Source organism: Dreissena polymorpha, chromosome 4, assembly GCF_020536995.1.
Source record: "Dreissena polymorpha isolate Duluth1 chromosome 4, UMN_Dpol_1.0, whole genome shotgun sequence".
In the NCBI taxonomy this organism is placed as follows: Eukaryota; Metazoa; Mollusca; class Bivalvia; order Myida; family Dreissenidae; genus Dreissena; species Dreissena polymorpha.
Genome location: NC_068358.1, coordinates 127309312 through 127330705, shown reverse-complemented (window position 1 = coordinate 127330705; position 21394 = coordinate 127309312). Strand labels below are relative to the sequence as shown.

Here is a 21394-nt window from a genome sequence, read left to right as displayed (position 1 = left end):
AGCACCTGGAGCTGGATGATGTAAGTCCTGGGAGATCATGGACCATCTCCACACAGCACCTGGAGCTGGATGATGTACGTACTGGGAGATCATAGACAATCCCCACACAGCACCTGGAGCTGGATGATATAAGTACTGGGAGATCATGGACCATCTCCACACAGCACCTGGAGCTGGATGATGTAAGTACTGGGAGATCATGGGCCATCTCCACACAGCACCTGGAGCTGGATGATGTAAGTACTGGGATATCATGGACCATCTCCACACAGCACCTGGAGCTGGATGATGTAAGTACTGGGAGATCATGGACCATCCCCACACAGCACCTGGAGCTGGATGATGTAAGTACTGGGAGATCATGGACCATCTCCACACAGCACCTGGAGCTGGATGATGTAAGCACTGGGAGATTATGGACCATCAGGCTGATCTTTTAATGTTATTGACAGAAACAATTTCGTTTTAGATTAAACAAACCAAAACTTTGATAGCAAATTTACTGATGCTGAATTAATCAAGCAAGGTGCTTGTGGTTACATACAACTAATCACTTGTGTTGGTTCACATGCAAAAAATGCATTTGGAACCCTATTGACACAACTTTCCTTTGTTTTAGGATTTGTTTTCGAAGGAATTTGGAATTTTGTAATTTTTTCCAGATTGGGAAAGTGCCATTTACCATAACTTTTAAGAGGAGAAAAAACATTGCTGGCTTTAATTATGAATCTAGGAATTTTGTTGTAAGATTTGATCTATATTTATTTTGCATACTTTATTGACCTCTGTACAGGATGACAGGGTGGTGCCAGCAGCTGACTCTGTGAACATGACGGGAACAATGGCGTCTGCCTCACTGGTGCGCAGGCGGACTGATCGTGTCATTAACCCAGCCTTCGCACAGAACCAGGCCAAGCCCCCTTGGGGAGAGATGGACCCAAAACAGTGGGTCAGAACGTAAGTTGAAGAGTTTTATATAAAATACCAGACTTAACTCTTTACTGCTGGGATACGCATTTGTACGTGTTTATAGTCCCTAAGAAAATCTGATTAAGTTTTAGACCTTTCTAATAGACTCAAATTTTAAAGGCTTATTTCCAATCCTAAGATACTGATGAGAAGCGAACAGCATAAAACCTGAACAGACTGCGAGTTTCTGGTAGTCTATTTAGTCTTTATTCTGGTTGTATATAGCCATTTTCACATTTTTGTGTGAAATGGTTATCCATGTTTAATGTGTAAACATGTAAAGCACATACCCATGTCAAGCTCTCATACTGGAAGCTCCATATAGCAATCACACTGGTCGATTGTATGTGCATACATGCCAGTATAATCCTCAGAGCTTGTCTGGACACTTTGTCACTAATTGTGCAATTTTATAATGACTTACCACACTTGACTGCCATCAGAAGATGACATATTGTGTGTAACATGCCTCAAAAGTCACTGTTACATATGCCAAATGCAATTGAACAGCTTGTTAATGATCATGCAATTTTAAAATGACTAACCACAGATGACCACCATTATGTGATGGCATGAAACATGTAACACCCTTCTCAGAACCTCAATGTCAAGGTCACAATACAAAGTCGAAAGTCAAACTTTGAAAAAGCTTGTATTTGAACCAAGAAATGTGTCATTAAATGTACTTAATTAGTTTAGAAATTGAAATCTGTTACAACTATATGGGCATTTACATTTATTTCAGGCCAAACAATCCTCCAAAGAATTTCCAGGGAGATGATGTGTTTTCCTCAATTGTGAGTAGTTCTCATTGACAGTGCTTGTGTAATAAACCTGGAAGGTTGGGTTTTCTTTTAAGGCTAAATGGCAACTTAATTGTTCACTGTAAATGTCATACTGTTATGATTAAAAACAGTTGTTTTGTCCATGAACAGTGTCTGCTAATGTTACTGCATATTTTATAAGCATGAACTTCAGTTTTAAGAAATATTCTGCCTCTATTGTTTTGACAATCATAAAATAAGACAGTTGCATAAACTGATTAAAAATTTTTAAATTCTTGTAATGTGTAGCAATCTTACATGCAATATTTCAATAGGAATACTTTTTATTATTTTTTTTTGTACATATGATCTGACACATGATTCTTGTTGACAAGATGTTAATATAATACCTCACTTGACATTTGCTAAATACAAAACATGATTCTAAGAGGTTTTAAAACTTCCCATCACAAAGTTAAAGGTGATATACTGAAATAGATTACTGATACCAATTATCATGGGTACCATTTTTAACAAAATTTCCGATTTACATTACTATTGTTCAATATGTAGTACTTAATGTCTTGTTATGATATATGAAAGAACTGGATAGACTGGCCAAAAATAAAGGTAGGTGGACTGATCAGTTAATGAAGGGACTTAGCTGAAGCAGAATAGCCAGAGGTGGGTTAGCTGGGGGGGGGGGGGGCTGATTGGCAGTTTAATTGGCTTTTAACAAATTTACATTGAATTATGCTGACTGGATGATTTAATGTAAATACTTAAGTGGAAACAGCTTAATTAAATCACTGCTCTGCCTTTTTCATGTCTGTCTAAATCCCTAGTTTATTTTTGATTGTTTATTGATAGTTTTTGACAAATGTTCTTGTTACACTAATCAATGTTCTTTAACAAATTTGATAAAATGTAAATGCAAAAATCCAAAAAACAAAAGGATTTTTAAGTCTGCTTGTTATGTCATGTACTGTAAGTAATGTGGTCATTGAACCTTCTAATTAAGCTGTTATATGAGAGCTAGTTTAAGAGCATCACTTTTTATGTCTCCTTTCGAAGAAAAGGGGGCATATAGTGATCGGACTGTCCGTCTGTCTGTCTGTCTGTCCGTCTTTCCATCACACTTTGCGTTTAGGTTTCAAAAAATGCTCATAACTTCTATGTCCCTTGAGATATAACCTTCATATTTGGTATGCATGTGTATATGGACAAGGCCTTTCCATACGCACACAAATTTTACCCCTGTGACCTTGACCTTGAACTAAGGGTCCGCGTTTAGGTTTCGAAATCTGCCTTTAGTTTTCGAAAAATGCTCATAACTTCTATGTCCCTTGAGATGTAACCTTCATATTTGGTATGCATGTGTATATGGACAAGGCCTTTCCATACGCACACACATTTTTACCCCTGTGACCTTGACCTTGAACTTAGGGTCCGCGTTTAGGTTTCGAAATCTGCGTTTGGGTTTCGAAAAATGCTCATCACTTCTATGTCTCTTGAGATATAACCTTCATATTTGGTATGCATGTGTATATGGACAAGGCCTTTCAAAACGTACATGTACACAAATTTTTACCCCTGTGACCTTGACCTTGAAGATAGGGTCCGCGTTTAGGTTTCGAAATCTGCGTTTAGGTTTTGAAAAATGCTCATAACTTCTATGTCCCTTGAGATATATCCTTCATATTTGGTATGCATGTGTATATGGCCAATGCCTTTCCATACGCACACAAATTTTAACCCCTGTGACCTTGACCTTGAACTTAGGGTCCGCGTTTAGGTTTCAAAATCTGCGTTTAGGTTTCAAAAAAAGCTCATAACTTCTATCAAGCGTTTATAGTTGGCATAAGTCCTCCTATGGTGACAGCTCTTGTTTGTATGAAAATTTATAATTGATACAAATATAATGACATTATCTCTTATATAGAAACATTTTACATACATTCTTCTATCATTTATATGTGAGGATTATAGCAGCATGGTTAATTTATTTATGTGTTTTGTGCATTTTCTTTCAGGTATGTATGCTGTTTGTGTTAATTACTCTGGATAATTTGGAATTCTGAGAAGCTTGAAACTTGTCAAGTTTATTGCAGGACTGTTCTTACTGGATTACTTCATTTTAGCCTCTCTTTAGGAAAACCAGGTTTAATGCATGTACATAAAGTGTCATCCCAGAATATCCATTTTGCTCAGGCTAATCAGGGAGACACTTTCCACATTTATGTAATTTTTTGTTGAAATGAAGTCTCTTCTTTAAGAAAATCCAGTCCAGGTGGAAATTATTGTTCCTGGTTAGCCTGTGCAGACTGTACAGGCTAATCTGGGATGACACTTTACATACCTAGTTTTCCTAGAGTAGGGCTCCTTTGTCATGACACCTTTGGGCTGTTTGAGTCCATGTTCAGTCCTCTATCTCGGATACCATTACAAGTATTTACTCCTAGTTGATGGTTTCAGGTGGGTTTAGAGGAAACACTGAAGCTGGTACGGCTGTGTGCATGTCTGTCATTTTTGTCCAAGTGTTGTCACATTGTCTTGACATTATATTTATCACATCCCCTGCAGTTTGTTTAAATCAACATCAGACTAAACCTAAAGTTTAAATGATCGTCATGCATTTTTTGTAGTTTCTCAAGCAGTATGAAACCGATTGTGCGTGTTTGCATTTTTGCTGACAGCCTCCATGGGGGCAAAATTGGTGCTCCAATTAAAGACAAGATTTTTTTATTCACTTCTATTATAAGTAAAAAAACAACAAACAGTTACACAATATACTGCATTTTATAATTAGGTACAACTGAAGAGTTTTTAATAAAAAATTATCAGTAGAGAAAAGCATTTATTGAACTGTTTGTGTTTTAAATAAGGAGAAGTCACTAAAAAAGCTTTACTCATCGTCAGTATATATTCTGATATGACTACATTATATAATTAGGTGAACTGGCCAGCGAAATTTTCTTTTGCAAATATGATAATATTTAAAAGAGAGCAATAACAGTGATTTTTTTTTGCTTTAATTTGTTACAGCCTGTGCCATTTGAATTGGGAAAATTAGCGCGATGAACTGTGAAATTGGGAAAAATAGGGCGATATATCATGAAATTGGGAAAAATTAAGCATTATAAATATGATTATAAGTAACAGAATTGATATTGTTTTTAAGTGCATGTTCAGGGGTTTTCTAGAATAGTAGTCTGGTTGAATAGGGATTATTCAAATCAATAAAAGTTGCAAATTTAGGAATGATTTATGGACAAAAAGGACTAAAGTAAATTTATATATTTTGTAGGATGTTTAAAAAATAAAGTTGAGATCTACAGCTAAGACTTCTTTCTTTCAAAAAAAATTATTTTTTTTGAGTGGGGGAAATTGGGCTTCTTTTTGAGAAATTTTGGTAAGATTTTTTGGAAAAAACATGGATTTTTGCAATTGGGAAGCAGCCGAAAATCGGCTGTAATTTTGAGCAAAAAAAAATCACTGAATAATGAAGAGCTTACTAGTGACCAGTTTTCTACACTTCATGTTTATATACTCTTCAAATAACGTCTGAGAAAAAACAACATTTTAGTGTATTAACGGTATATATGACATTATGAACTGATAACAGTAAATAAAACAAGGCAAACACATTTGTTCATTGGTTGAATTTCCCTGCAGAATTGGACTAAAAAATCAATGATATGGCTCATTAATTTATTTTTACTACAAAATTGTGGTAGCCTTATTTCCTACAGTCCATGAAAAAGATTAAAATATGACTAAAATATGACGAGGTTGACTTATGAAACACCAAGCACGTACCCTTTGTACTTAATGCCAATAACATAATGTCCTATGTACTAAGAATGATAGTCTGAGATTATTCTGGTGCTGTGTCAAAACAAATGAAAGGCAGACATTTTCATGAATAATTTTAACATGAGTTTTATAGAGAAAGAAAAGCTGTTCAATAAATACTGTAATAATATCTTTATAACTACCACAGATATTCAATTCAAACTTCACATATACCAGGTTACTCAACATTCAACAAGGCCCATAGCTCTGACCTGCAATTGAGCAGAATATGCCACTTTTGTACTAAGAAAGTTGAGATTCACTTTTGCATGCAACAAGTCCATATCTCTATGTCTGTTACAGATATTGAAATAAACTTTACATAGATGTTCATAGATGTTCAGGATATTGAAGGGTGTATAACTGACTTTACAGAAACATTTGAAGCAATTATAATAAATATATGTAGCTTAATCTTAAACAGTTACTGTATTAGGTTTTCCATTCTGAATTATGATGCTAATACAACTACACATTAAAACTCATGACTAATACTATTTCTTCATTTTTCTTGACAAGAAAACACAAGCCAACTAGTAAGCTAAGTAAATAGCACTTATTTCACTGTCTCATCCGTTTCCCATCGTGTTTTCTAACGTTTTACGCCACCGATGCAATCAAATTGTTTAATATCGGGGCGACAATGTCTTGTTCTGGGTTTACAGATTTAATGTCAGGATGGTTAGAAGACACCGTATGTAGTCATTATATGACAACAAAGTGTTGTTTTGAGCCGCTTTCGGTTAAGCCGGCATTCAATTGCGCACAGACATATCTTTTTTGACGGATTTACAAGTTACAGGAAATCACGCGACAGAATAGACAATAATATATGAACCCAGTCTACAACTTTTCTGTAATTTAAATTAACGAAAAGCGGCGTTAGGTTAGAGACCAACAAATCACGCCTCGCTGACGCAGACGTATCGGTGCGGCCAGATTTTTTTCGTATATTCGTAAAATGGATATAAATGTCGTAATTGTACGTCCAGTTTATAAAAATAAATCTTCATGAAAAAGGCGTCTTTACGGCTGTACGGCCCTTATCTGGAGCTCTGTAGAAAAGTCAGGTAGCAGATATTGCTTTTAATCTTTAATTATTCCAACTGAATTAATTGGTAAATGCCATTGTTGAAAATCTAGTTTCTTGGCATGGTCACATTTGTTTAAACACTGTACAGATATCCACCTTCAAATACGTCTTTGAGGTCATTATATCAGGTGACTTTTGGAAAATTATCCTATCAAAGTAGAAGAATAGTCGAACACGTTATCTTTGGACAGCTAGTGTTTATCTTTTAAAGACACAATGTTCCCTTTTAGGGTAAAGCTTTGAGCTGTTGTCAGTAATTGATAAAATCTTGATGTTCATGGATGTTGTGTTGTGTGTGATTCCATTTAACTTGTGCTTTAACATGTTCACTGTATGTTTTATGTGTCAATATGTTATTAACTTTAAATTTTGTCCAAAAATTTAATATTAATACTTTCATGTTGTTTGAAATAAAAACAAATCCACAAGATAACATTGACTATTTATAATTATTTTCTCTGGTCATGTTAATATTATACAGATAAATATTTGATCTAACATCATAATATCAGATATGAACGAATTGCGTAAGTTTTGTTATCTGCAGAAGAGACATATTATATTGGACATTACATCATTGCAACTCACTTAGTCTATTATCTATGGCATTGAAACATTGTATATAAAACATATTTAGCCATTGTTCATTCCATTTACAGAAGTTGCTATGATGAAGAAGTTTGTACCTATAACTTTTAGCATTCATATCCATCATTTGATAGCTATAAGGGCTGATCAGCCTTTTTGCCGTAATACTGATGATAATTTTTGCCTTTCAATGGATAATTTTGTATATGTGAAATGAAACAAATATTTTTGCTGATTTTCAGGCACCAGTACAAGAGTTGTTTAATCTGGTAAATGTAATGGCGGTGGAGTGCTCAACCTTTGTATCTCTTTAAGAAATGTCATGCAAATACAACAGTTTTACACACTCATCCCTAGTCTAAGTGTCTGTTTAATTGTGTTTGGTAGCTTCTTATGCCTTGTCTCCGGTTGAATGGTTGAAATGTGGTCATTGTTAACCCTTTCAGTGCTGGAACCGAATTTTGAAGGCCTTTGCAAACAGTTTGGATCCAGATGAGACGCCACAAAACGTGGAGTCTCATCAGGATCTAAACTGTTTGCTATTCTGATAGTATTCTTTGAAAAAAATCGAAGAAATGCTAATTAAAAAAATTCAGCAGACAACATTTTAGCAGACGACAAATTTCCCAGCATGCAAAGGGTTAAACCCTTTCCTGCTCAGAAGATGGGTGAAAATGACTCTATGCAGCCACCATAAAAGTTGCAGTCTGTGCAGATTTCAGCTGTTTGCTACTTTATATCAGTATCTCAGGTTGGAAATGAAGCCTTTTAAACTTGAATAAAGTTAGGAAGATCTTTAATTTAATTTGATTTTCTGAGGGACTAGCAACACGTCAAAGTGGGTGTCTGAGTGGTATAGGGTTTGCCATTGTTGGGCTTTATGTATGGCGTTGATCTAATGTGGTGAATGATGTGATTACATGTGTGTTTCTCTGTTTTATCCTCCGCCAAAGAGGGAAGGATATAGCATTGGACTTGCCTGTCCATCCGTCAGTCCGAAAGTCTGTCATTCCGTCCGTCTGTCACAAAACTTTTCATGGTTTAATATTAGAAACTATATAAGATATCAACATGATACTTCATGGGAGAAGAGATATCAAAGAGGAGAAGTACCATGCACACGAGTCATAACCCTACACATTCTTAAATAAGAGTTATTGCCCTCTGTTGTTTCTTTATGTAACTTTTCAGGGCTATATTTCAGATACAATACAAAACTTCAACATGAAACTTCATCGGTGTATTGATATCAATGATGAGAAGTGCCATGCACAAGAACCATAATTATAAACTTTCTTAAATTAGAATTATTGCCATTTGTTCTTTTTGTATTGTGTAACTTTTTAGGGCTATATCTCAGATACCCTACACTATTTTAATATGAAACTGCATGGGTGTATAGATATCAATGAGGAGAATTGCAATGCATAAAAACAATAACCCTACACTTACATATTTTTAGGATGGTACCATAATTATATCAAGGTATTTGCACCCATCCATATACAAACTTTATTTGGCAGGGGATATCAATTTAACAAATTTGCTTGTTTAAATGTCTTTTCAGAAGAAATTAAGTGATCATGATCATGTGAAGTTTGTTTCAGATGGAATACATCTATGTTAATCCATTAAAATACAGTGAACCCGGGTTTATCCGGAAACGTCCGTTCAGCAAGAAATTTCCGGATTATCAAAACAGTGCCGTTTTGACAAGAGTTAAATACTTACCTTATGACATACACCTTACGTGTATGAACATTTACATACTTATTTCGCATAAAGAATGATATTTTCTTGTTACGCAGACATTTATTTAGTTAAAAAAGTCAAATGTTGTTAAACAATATAAATACAAAAAACGCGTAACCGAATTGTAGTACATGTAAACACCATGAGGACTGCGTGTATCTCGTGTGATACTGCCACAGTGAAAAGACGTTGCCATGGGTGGCACGCGAGCTGTAAGCTGGTAAAGTCACTGAGTTACAAATCAAGGGTGTTGAAGGCAAATGAAAATATAACAGAATACTGCAATACTGTTTTAATATCTTTATTTATAATCTGTCTCAGAATGTTGAACTGATTAAAATAGCGACATATTAAAAATCATAGCGACAAGTTTTCAACGGATTGTTTAAATAATCCTAGAACAAATTTTCACGCAAAACAAGTTCATTTCGTAAAAAAAACCCCGTCACTTGTTTGGCGACACTCCTTGATGGTTCGGTCTTGAAGAAGTGTTGTCATTCCCGTTCCTACGCATTGTAATCAGCGTCTTAATTGGTCGCGTGTTCAGCTCATTAAAGACATTACAGAAAATCAAACATCAAACCAAGTGTGTAATTTAAGATGCATTGTGTAATGCCGACACCAATTTTAGTTTAAGTAAAGTCGGAGTCGAATCATGTTTAGTCACGCGTATTAGCTTTCACTCCTAAACACAGTAATATTTCACGCCTTGGTTATTGTGCTTTTGTTTAAATGACAGGTTGTCCATTAAGCCTAAAACAACAATACTTCACGCCTCAGTGAATGCGCTTTAGTTTAATCGGGGGTCGATTAAGCCCCCATGTTGGGAAGCATCCGGATTAACGAGACATAATTACAGCAAAATACACACATCGGTGTCGCGAAATATATGTCCGGATCCGGAATGCGAGATTCCAGACTTTACGACAGAAAATACTGCATAATAAATCCGTTCCCCTTGACTTTCGTCCGGGTTGCAAGTTTTCCGGACTATCAAATTCTGGATAAACGCGGGTTCACTGTATGCATTTGTATTTCAAAACAATACATTACAGTGTTATAATAATATGCATATTTGCTGTCATAATGAAAGCACAAATGTGTATCTTTGAGTCATTACCCTTAAAAAAAAAGAAAAGTGCAAGATAATTGTAATGATTTCTTTTTGTTATATTTTAGGAAGCTAAATTAAGGTACTAAATATTGTGATGAATGATCAGAAGTAAATTGGCACTCATCATTGTGAGAATGCTTCACAGTAAATATTGTTGGGCAAACATGTCTACATGTTCTAAGAGAAGTGTTTATGTTGTAAATATCAAACAAACATTTTTAGAAAAGAAGAAAATAATATGAGCCGTTTTCTGTGAAAAGGGGGTTTAATGCATGTACGGAAAGTGTCGTCCAAAATAAGCCTGTGCAGTCAGCACAGTTTAATCAGGGACAAAACTGTCCGCCTTAACTAGATTTTTGCTAAGAAAAAACTTTCTTTAAATGAAAAATATCATTCAAGCGGAAAGTGTCATCCCTGATTAGCCTGTGCAAACTGCACAGGCTAATTTCAGACAACACTCTTTGCACACAAATTAAACCTCCTCTTCACAGAGCAAGGCTCATATGCATGAAAGTGTTAAGTTTTTAGGACAAATCAGACTGAAGTGGTATTATTTCCATTGCGTCTCATACATATTTTATTGCATTTTTTTATTGTCCACTGCTTGATAGTCATGATTTGAAAACAATAATCTTTAAGAATATTTTTTTAGGTGTAGAACAAGTGTTTCATGGTCAAAGAGTAATTTTATATTAATATCCATTTATAACTCTGTTTGTGCATTGAACCATTGATAATTTTTGTGGTTCTATTATGAAAATCTTGATGCTTTGCAAAAATTTACTAGTATCATAGCTTCTTAAGTCCATCTCAAACACAACAAATGCTGTAATGTAGACAAGTGTTTGTAAGTGACAAAAAGTGTCTAACACTAAAATCCAGGTTTTAAGTGTTTCTTAAATGATTGGCGATCAGTCCTTATCTTTTACTGCCTTGTTGTTATGTTATAGATTTTTAAAATTGAATCACAAGCTTGAAATCAATTTTGATGATTTGAAACTTGGAGTAACTAGTATGCTGTCACTGTTGAGTTTTTGGAGCATTAAGTAACCAGCATTCCATCTCAATTGCTGTGTTGGACAATTTAGTAACAAGAGTGCCACATAAGTTGATGGTATGCCTAGCATGCAATAAAAGTTGGTGTTTTGAAACATTGAGTAACTAGCATGCAATCAATGTATATTTTTTAGCATTGAGTTACCAGTATGCACTACAAGTTGATTTCTGGAGCATTGAGTATCTAGCTTGCAATCAAAGTTGATGTTTTGAAGCATGGGGTAACAAGCATGCAATCCAAGTTGATGTTTTGGAGCAAAGAGTTTCTTGATTCCAATGAAATTATATATTTTGCAGTTTTAGATAACACAATAACAATAACATGTGATGTTTTGAAACATTTTGTAACACCATAAAAGTTATGTTTCAGAGCATTGAGTAACTTCTTCCAATCAAAGTTGATAATTTGCAGTGTTGAGTAACACAATAACGATCACATGTTTTTAAACATTGAGTAAAACCATTAAAATTGATGTTTTGGAGCATTTAGTAACATATTTACAATCCCAGTTAATGCTTGAAAAATTTAATCATCAAAGCATTTAGTACCTTCAGGCCTTGAAAGTTGATGTTTTGAGGCAATAGACTGATGCCGGAAAAGCACAAGTTTAGAAAAACCCACTAATCACCCTTGTACAAACAACGCTGGTCCATTAAATCAACCAATAATCGCTTACTTTAAATAGTAACGGTTGATACAGTGTGTGATTTTGAAAGGATTATAAATGGGTTATGTTTATTTGTACCAGCAGATTAATGGGTTTTTCCAAAAAGTTGCTTTTTCCGGGATACATATATTAGTAAGACAATTACAATCATGTTGTTTCAACCAGGGTTGGAGGATCAATGTTGATATTGTTTAATTGTATGTATTATGTTGTGTGAATTATTTGGTGTACTGACAGCTGTTTTGGTCCTTATATAACATGTTTGCTTGCTGTTGATGTTCAATAAAAGGTTATTTTGTTGTTCAGTTTGAAATGATACCCAATATTGTAAGTATGTGTGCATTCACTCTGTGTATTGCATATGTTTTCTGGTCTAGGAATGACACAGGCTTGTGTGTATGTGTAAATCATTTTATAGTGTTTTGTTCAACCACTTTTTGTTATCCAAATATAATTGTGTTCCAACTGTTAGTCCCTTGCAGAACAATACTTACTTACAATGTACTTATATATTATCTGATGATTGATTACAATAAGTAGTTCAAGTACATGTCCATCTTTGCTTTCCCTCTTAACTCTCCAAACATTATTCCAAAGTGTTAGACTTTCTGTTGTATTTCCTCTTTTAGGTTAAAAGCCCTTTGTTCCAGCAAAATATGGCTTAAATAAGAACACATATATTAAGTATCATATGAACTGTATTTCTTTTGAAAACATACTGTGCACTATATGAGTATTTTCTTCTGTTAATATTCCTTTTTGTATGAGTGTATTGTAGTGTTTTCTATGACAGTGTGTTATTTATGAGGCTTGTAAAATATGGAAATTTCATTGCATTTTAGCAGACAAAATATCTTCAGTAATAAATATTGCCTAATCCTCTGTTTTGACATTACTGAAATGCACAAACTCAGTAACTGGCAGATTGTCACAGAACAATTGGGGATGATGTGCTGGGATGACTGGGGATGATGTGCTGGGATGACTGGGGATGATGTGCTGGGATGACTGGGGATGATGTGCTGGGATGACTGGGGATGATGTGCTGGGATGACTGGGGATGATGTGCTGGGATGACTGGGGATGATGTGCTGGGATGACACTTCTCGCACATGCATCAAGCCCAGTTTTCCCTGAACAAGGCTAACTTATTAGATTGTTTATGTTGTATGACGTGTGCATTGATAGAGGAATGTCTTTAGATTAGTAAAGAAATATTGAAATGTGTTTGCTTTTCTCTGTTTTGTTATGTACAAGATTAAATTGCGTTTTCTTGCACATTTGGTGTATGAACTTCCCAGCCATTGCACTATGCCGGGGTTTCATGGCAACGTATATAGCATCTAACTGTATAATTTCACTCTTTGTAATGCGTTTAGAAAAAAACTTAGCACATGTGTTAATTCCATTTTCATCATAAACATTCACATCTTTTGCCCTTCAGATAAAAACACCACAACAAGATCATTCACAGTCATTGGACTTTTAGTTCTGGATTAAAATTTATTACAAATCAACACATTTTTAAACACATTTTGAGTACTTTGCTACCATTATTATGAAAAGAAAACAACTGCAATAACAATAGTGCCATTTATTTATCCACATTGCTTTTGAGCCTTGATCTGGTAAAACTTAGCTTAAGCATTAATGCCTGTTCTGAAGGTTTTTTCTCAAATTAGCCTGTGCAGTTTGCACAGGCTTATCAGGGAAGACACTTTCAGCCGTTAAGAAATTTCTAAACAAAAATTGTATTCTGGATGAAAAGTGTCATCCCTTATGGGCCTGTGTAGACTAATATGGCACTACACTTAAAATACATGCATTTAGCCCCATTTTCCCACATTAAGGCTGATTTAGCAACTTCTTTACCTACACAGTCTGTTTAAGTGCCTTGCTTTCTATTCTCCCCAGACCCCCAACATGGACAAAGTTCACGAGGTATTGCGCAATCCCTCCAAGATGTCCCAGCTGGTGACGGCCACTGAGGAGTTCCCGTCCTACGTGCAGGACAAGGTGGCGCGCACGTACGCCTCGTGGCTCCAGTGGTGGAAGTCCACCATCACCAGCGATGACTATCTCAAGTATCTCTCAACTCAGGTATGTTGTGGCTTAATTCATGTGTGTAAAGTGCTGTTCCAGATTAGCCTGTGCAGACCACATGCACATTTTGACCCATATGTAGTCCCTGAGACAATTAAATTAAAGACCTTTTTTACTATATTCACGTTTAACGAGCTTTAAATTCAACCATAAGATACTTTCAGCAGCTAATAGCATAAAACCTGAACAGCCTGAAAGTTACTCAATTCCTGTGATACCAGACCCAGCAACATATCCTGTGTGGTGATTGTATATGAAATTATTAGTACAGTAATTCTTCCACTAGCCCTTATTCATGTAGGTCAGTCATCTTATGCGTGAAATCCTATTGAAAACTGGGAACATAAAATGTTTCCCTTACACAGGAGACAGACTACATGGGGGCGGTGTTCCACTTCTACGACTCTGGTGATGAAGATGAGGACGAGGAGGATCAGGTTGCGCCGACTGGCCTGCCAGCCACCCTTGGCACCACCACGGTCCACCATGTGACACACAAACCCTCAGCCAGCCGCGCCACTCACTCCAGCAAACAGTCCATACACAAGTAAGTGGCAGTTGGCAAAATATGAGTCTCTTTTTGTCAAAACTGGGCCTACTGCATGTGCCTGGAGTGTCGTCCAAGATTAGCCTGTGAAGTCTGCACAGGCTAATCAAACACGACATATTTCAGCCCACACTTTATTTTAGTTTAGAACAGACTTCCATTAAATGGATATTTCCATACAAGTGATAAATGTTATGGCTGATTAGCCTGTGCGGACTGTTAACTTCTTAACTCATCATGCAAATTTAATATAATTTACCACAAATGACCACAATGTATAGAAAGCCTGTAACCCATTGGGCAAATGACAAGATCACACTAAAGGTCAAAAGTCAAACATGTGCATGGTGCAATTTTCTAATATTTACAAACGTTATTATATCCCCACAAACGAAGTTTAGGGGGGTATATAGGAGTGAGCTTATAGTTTTGGTCGGTAGGTCTGTCTGTCGGTCCGTATTAAGTGTCCGCTCTCTAATTCAAGTTGTTTTCATCCGATCTTCACCAAACTTGGTCAGATGTTGTATCTTGATGATGTCTAGGTCAAGTTCGAATATGGGTCATGCCGGGTAAAAAACTAGGTGACGGGGTCACTTAGTGCGTTTTAAACATTCAGCATGGTGTCTGCTCTCTTATTTAAGTAGTTTTCATCCGAGCTTCACCACACTTGGTCAGAAGTTGTATCTAGATGATGTGCAGGTAAAGTTCGAACATGGGCCATGCCTGGTCAAAAACTAGGTAACGGGGTCACTTAGTGTGTTTTAAACATTGAGCATGGTGTCCGCTATTTTATGTGAAGACAACATGCAAAATATTCTGTGTCAATGCGGCATGTGGGGGTTTTCGTCACGTCTGTGACAAAGCTCTAGTTGACAATTGGCTCGGTATATTGCCAGAGGCATATAATTTATAATAACAAGCTAATAAAAAAGGTATTTTTTTAAATTTTGGAACAATTTAAGAGTTGACTGTTTCAAAATGTCTATGAATTATCTGTGTAATGTATCACTTAAGTTAAAACTAATATATAAACACAATGGCTAACTAGTAAGACGTATCATGTAAACCTGAATCTCATATCTACTTTATACGATTATCTAAGCCTAAATGGGAAAAAAATCTTTATCAAAAACTCATGTGCACAAAGTGTCATTGCAGATAAGCCCGTACAGTCCCTATAGGCTAATAAAGGATGACACTTTATCTTATGTTATTTTTTGTTTTAAAGGAAGTCTCTTCTTGAAGAAAATCCAGTTTAGGTGAAAAGTATTCGTCCAGATAAGCCTGTGTGGACTGCAAAGGCTAATCTGGGATGACACTTAACGCACTTGCATTAAGCCCAGTTTTTCCAGGACAAGGTTCAAAAACTTGTTTACAGATATTTGTATTTTTGACAAATGTCATTATATGAATTAACAAACAAAACTGTCATATTTATATTAGTTGTAAATAATTTTTCAACAAGGGAAAGACAAAATGAAAAAGGTGCCTTCCCTGGGGCTCCAATTAGGGACTTCTCAAAGCACAAGCCTTCACCCCACCATTATATGCAGGCAATAGAACTTATGGTGCTTTAACGGGTTCAATCCCCGTTCCAATAAGCATGTGAGTTTGGTTCATGGTTATCATACCGAACAGTTTTGATAACTTTTAATATTGATGAAATTTTTACAAACACTTTGATTAGTTTCCCAATTTTGATTGAGGTTTATCCATAAATGAACAAATATAAATTTTGATTATTCCGGAGTTTTAGTTAATTGTTTAAATATAATGCGTACAGTCTTATATTAAATCTTTGAAAAATTGTGTGAAAATTGCCATTTTTTAAAAATGTGATTAGTCTCTTCAATATGAGCTTCATTCTTGAAAAACTGGGCTAAATGGGTGTGCATAAAGTGTCTGCCCATATGAGCCTGTGCAGTTCACACAGGCTAATCAGTGACTACATTTTTGGCAAATATGGATTTGTTTGTTTAAAGGAAGTCCTTTCTTCACAAAAATCAAGTCCAGGCAGAAAGTGTCGTCCCTGATTAGCCTGTATGGTCTGCCCAGGCTTATCTTGGACGATGCTTTGCACACATGCATTTAGCCCAGTTCTACTTGTATATTCAGAGAGAAAGAGAAGAAGCTTGAGGAGATGAAGGCAGCCAAGGCCGAGTACCAGGAGGGCTTCTGGAATGTCAACTCTGTACTCATGGGCGGGCTGGGCAGGGAGCCAGTGATTGAAGGTAATGGGAAAATAGGGAACCAGTAAAATATCAACTCTGCAGTACTCATGGGCTTGCTGGGCAGGGAGCCAGTGCTGGAAGGTGAGGGGAAAGTAGGGAAGCAGTAACAATGTCAACTTTGTACTCATGGGTTTGCCAGGCAGGGAACCAGTGCTAGAAAGTGAGGGGATATACGGAGCCAGTAAAAATGTCAACTCTGTACTCATTGGTAGGCTGAGCAGGGAGCCAGTGCTAGAACGTGAGGAGAAATAGGGAACCAGTAATAATGTCCACTCTGTACTTATGGGTGAGCTGGGCAGGCAGCAAGTGCTAGAAGTTTAGGAAAAAAAGAGGAACCAGTTAACTGGGAACTACTTAAGTTTTAACATATAGGAAAAAATGAAACTCCTGACACATTATCAAGAGACAGATTCTTAAAAATCCCCAATAGTCGTTTATTGTTTTCTGTGTTATAAAGTACAGGGTAATGTACTGGAATCATCCTGGACGCCTGTCAGTCCGTCCATCTGTCCATCTGCCTGTAGACACAAACTTGTTGGCAGGCATTTTACTACTCTTTTTATGTCCGCCACCATGTCCCCCACCACTATAGTGGGGGACATATTGTTTTTGCCCTGTCTGTTGGTCTGTTGGTTTGGTCAAACTTTAACATTGCCATAACTTTTGCAATATTGAAGATAGCAACTTCATATTTGGCATGCATGTGTATCTCATGGAGCTGCACATTTTGAGTGGTGGAAGGTCAAGGTCATCCTTCAATGTCAAAGGTATAAAAAAAAAGGACAAAAAAATTCAAAGCGGCGTGGAAGGGGACATAGTGTTTCTGACAAACACATTTCTTGTTTATTGTACAACTTTTAAACTTGCAGGTATTGTTTTGTATGATAAGAAGTTTTGCAAATTGGATTGTCCTGCAATAAGAATTTAAAATGTTGTGCCCATTTTAAGCGAGGCTGTTTTTCGGATAAAATCCGAGCTATTGTCATAGCCAGCTCGTCCGCCGTAGGTGTCGTGCTAAAATCTTAACATTGGCTCTAAAATCAAAGTGCTTCCACCTACAACTTTGAAACTTCATATGTAGATGCACCTTGATGAGTTCTACATGCCACACCCATTTTTTTGTCACTAGGTCAAAGGTCAAGGTCACTGTGACCTCTAATATCAAACTTAAACATAGGCTCTAAAATCAAAGTGCTTCCACCTACAACTTTGAAACTTCATGTGTAGTTGCACCTTGATGAGTTCTACATGCCACACCCATTTTTGGGTCACTAGGTCAAAGGTCAAGGTCACTGCGACCTCTAATATAAAACTTTAACAAAAACCTTAACATTGCCTCTAAAATCAAAGTGCTTCCACCTACAACTTTTAAACTTCATATTATGTAGATGCACCTTGATGAGTTCTACATGCCACACCCATTTTGGGTCACTAAGTCAAAGGTCAAGGTCACTGTGACCTCTAATATCAAACTTTAACATAGGCTCTAAAATCAAAGTGCTTCCACCTACAACTTTGAAACTTCATATGTAGTTGCACCTTGATGAGTTCTACATGCCACACCCATTTTTGGGTCACTAGGTCAAAGGTCAAGGTCACTGTGACCTCTAATATAAAACTTTAACAAAAACCTTAACATTGCCTCTAAAATCAAAGTGCTTCCACCTACAACTTTGAAACCTCATATGTAGATGCACCTTGATGAGTTCTACACGCCACACCCATTTTGGGTCACTAGGTCAAAGGTCAAGGTCACTGTGACCTCTAAAAAAACAAAAAAATTCTGACAAGCTTTTGCAGCCGAGCGTGGCACCCGTTATGCTGTGCTCTTGTTAAAAAGTTGATGTTACTGTTAACTTCCGTTACTTTTTACTTTTGTTTGTTTGTTTAAGTGTTTCACAGCAAATACGTTGGTTTCTAGTGATTGTCATGCTGTTATGTCAAATGCATAATACATGGCTGGTTCAAATAAATTATACAAAATTATTCTGTTGATCTTTCCTTTTCTAGCAATGTCAATGTAACTAATGCAAAATGAAGGAATAACTGTATAACAAAATCTATGATAAAATTGGTGATTTTTATCATCATTCTATCGTACTATACGTTGGAATGTGTTGGTGTTATCGTCATTTGCTAGAAATTTCCGATATATATCTCCAGAACAGAGGGGTTGACAATAAAATGATCCAAGTAGAAGTTTAACTTTCGTTACTTGAAAAATACTCTTATTAATACGATTGTGAATATTTTGCAAACGGTAAATAATTGATTAGAACAATAAAATGTTCATACTCTTGAATAACTGTTTTCTTGAAAACTTTTTCTGATTGTATGATCTAATGACAATAATTTTTTACTATTTTGCAAGGTAAATGGCACCAAAAAAATTAGAATGGCTGATTAGTGGTACGGCATGCTCACTTTTTTTTTCGTAATGCATTAGTGTTACAGCATGCAGCAACAAATTGATACTTGCAGGATTGTTACTGATGATGATTTGATGTCATCACATATCGCCCAACCTGTTTTTTACTGTGATATTGTCGAAAAAAGGACTATTTATCACAATGCGGGGCAATGTGCATTTGTCAAACACAGATTTTTGCATTTGCATCATTACATGTATTATAGCCTGTTAACAAATTGTACTTGAATAGAAATGGAAGCAGAACAAATAGCAGAAGTTTTGGAACCTGTCCAAGGTATTTTACTTGAATCCAAAAGGGACATAATGGTGACAAGGAATGGAACCCAAGTTATCAAACTTGAAACAGGATTGTTGCTGATATGTGTCTTGTTCTGAGAAAACTTTGCTTAATTCACGTGCGTAAAGTGTCGTCCTAGATTAGCCTGTGCAGTCCGCACAGGCTAATCAGGGACGACACTTTCCACTTTAATGGTATTTTTAGTTTCAAGGAAGTCCCTCCTTACCGAAAATCAAGTTTAGGCGGAAAGTGTCGTCCCTGATTAGCCTGTGTGGACTGATCAGGCTAATCTGGGACAACACTTTCTGCTCATGCATAAAACCCTGTTTTCCCAGAGTGAGGCTCTTATTTGTTAACTGCCATTTATATAGCGGCGGTTTTATGTAGATCATCCTTTTTAACAACCACACAACTAATATCTCACATATACCAGTGTTTTGTCAAACCACAAATTGTGACTATACCGGTAGATTAGTTAACAGCATCCTTTATGTAGATGGGTTTGTTTTATTTCATCCTTACAAAAATTTAAGTGGTGCCTTATCCCTTTTTCCAGTTATATTTCTATTCCACATGTGCAGGTACAACTATACTAATTAATTACATTTTGTGTTTCTATGAATGCGTATGGTTGCTTTCTGGGATTATCCTAATGGATTTTTATGCCCCCCCCGATCAAATGATCGGGGGTATATTGTTTTTGGCCTGTCTGTCTGTCATTCTCTGTCATTCTGTCCCAAAACTTTTACCTTGGTCATAACTTTTGCATTATTGAAGATAGCAACTTGATATCTGGCATGCATGTGTATCTCATGGAGCTGCACATTTTGAGTGGTGAAAGGTCAAGGTCAAGTTCATCCTTCAAGGTCAAAGTTCAAATATATGGCTTGAAAGCGGGGCATTTGGGGGCTTTGTGTTTCTGACGAACACATCTCTTGTTTTATAAAAAGTTATTTTTTAGATTAATTATGTTGGATTTCTTGCAAAGTAACTAAGTTTGACAATATCTTTATCTGCGGTTAGTGTAACAGTGAGCTTCTGTGGGGTAAAAGGGAACTTTTTTAGTGCCTTCTGTCAACTTGGATTTTTTTTAATGTATAAGATTTATTTTTCTTGATATCAGTGTTCAAAGAATTTAACAATTCTACTTTTCAAACCTTTTGTTTTGCGATTGTTTTTCACTATATCTTTAAGAAATAAAACACATCTGGCTGGTATTTACAAAATATCAATGATCAATAGACATATTACGCAATATGCAAGACGTAGTCTTTTTTATCACATGCTATACCCTGTTTCTCATGTAATACAACCATTACATATTTTTTTATATTACACATGTGTAATACAATATTTTTAAGCGTTTTCATTGGCTTAGTTTTCGTTTATTGACCAATCGCATTTTGTTATTTTGCTGAAATGACGTTGCAACGTCAAATGACGTCACAAAATGTAAACAACATTTGGAATTTATCAGTATGTTTGCGTAAATATTTATTTAATTTGCTCATTTAAAAGCATGTGATAAAAAAGATCTGACACTCGTCATATCATACCATATTTTATTAAACTCGTCCAGGAAATTCGTTAGTAAGCTCGCCAAAGCTCGCTTACTGACAAAATTCCTAAACTCGTTTGATAAAATATGGTATGATATGACAACTTGTGCCATATCTTATATAAAGATAATGCTACATTTAGTATGTATTAAAATAAGCCTGTCTAAACTGTAACTTCATCCCACTGTTTACACTACACAGGCTTTGTCTTAACTGTGTGCAATTTTAAGAAAAATTGTATTAAAACTTAAACACATCAGCTGGAGAAAACCATTTAATATGTTGAATCAATTAATGTTCGTCTTGGCATGTGTGAACAAGGGTTGCATGAAGAAACATGATATATTTCAGCCTCCCTCTGGGAGAATGGAGCTCCATGCATGTGGG

The 21394-nt window shown here is 36.0% G+C and overlaps 1 protein-coding gene across 1 annotated transcript in view; it reads left to right on the top strand.

The window, feature by feature from the left end:
• LOC127876328 (coiled-coil domain-containing protein 87-like) overlaps nt 1–21394 on the top strand; it is a 38025-nt gene that overhangs the window by 9447 nt on the left and 7184 nt on the right. Inside the window, exons 11-17 of the mRNA XM_052421438.1 lie at nt 794–957; nt 1715–1766; nt 2337–2363; nt 4209–4235; nt 13774–13959; nt 14328–14509; nt 16625–16740. Coding sequence (XP_052277398.1) covers nt 794–957; nt 1715–1766; nt 2337–2363; nt 4209–4235; nt 13774–13959; nt 14328–14509; nt 16625–16740 — 754 coding nt within the window. The remainder of the gene's footprint in view (nt 1–793; nt 958–1714; nt 1767–2336; nt 2364–4208; nt 4236–13773; nt 13960–14327; nt 14510–16624; nt 16741–21394) is intronic.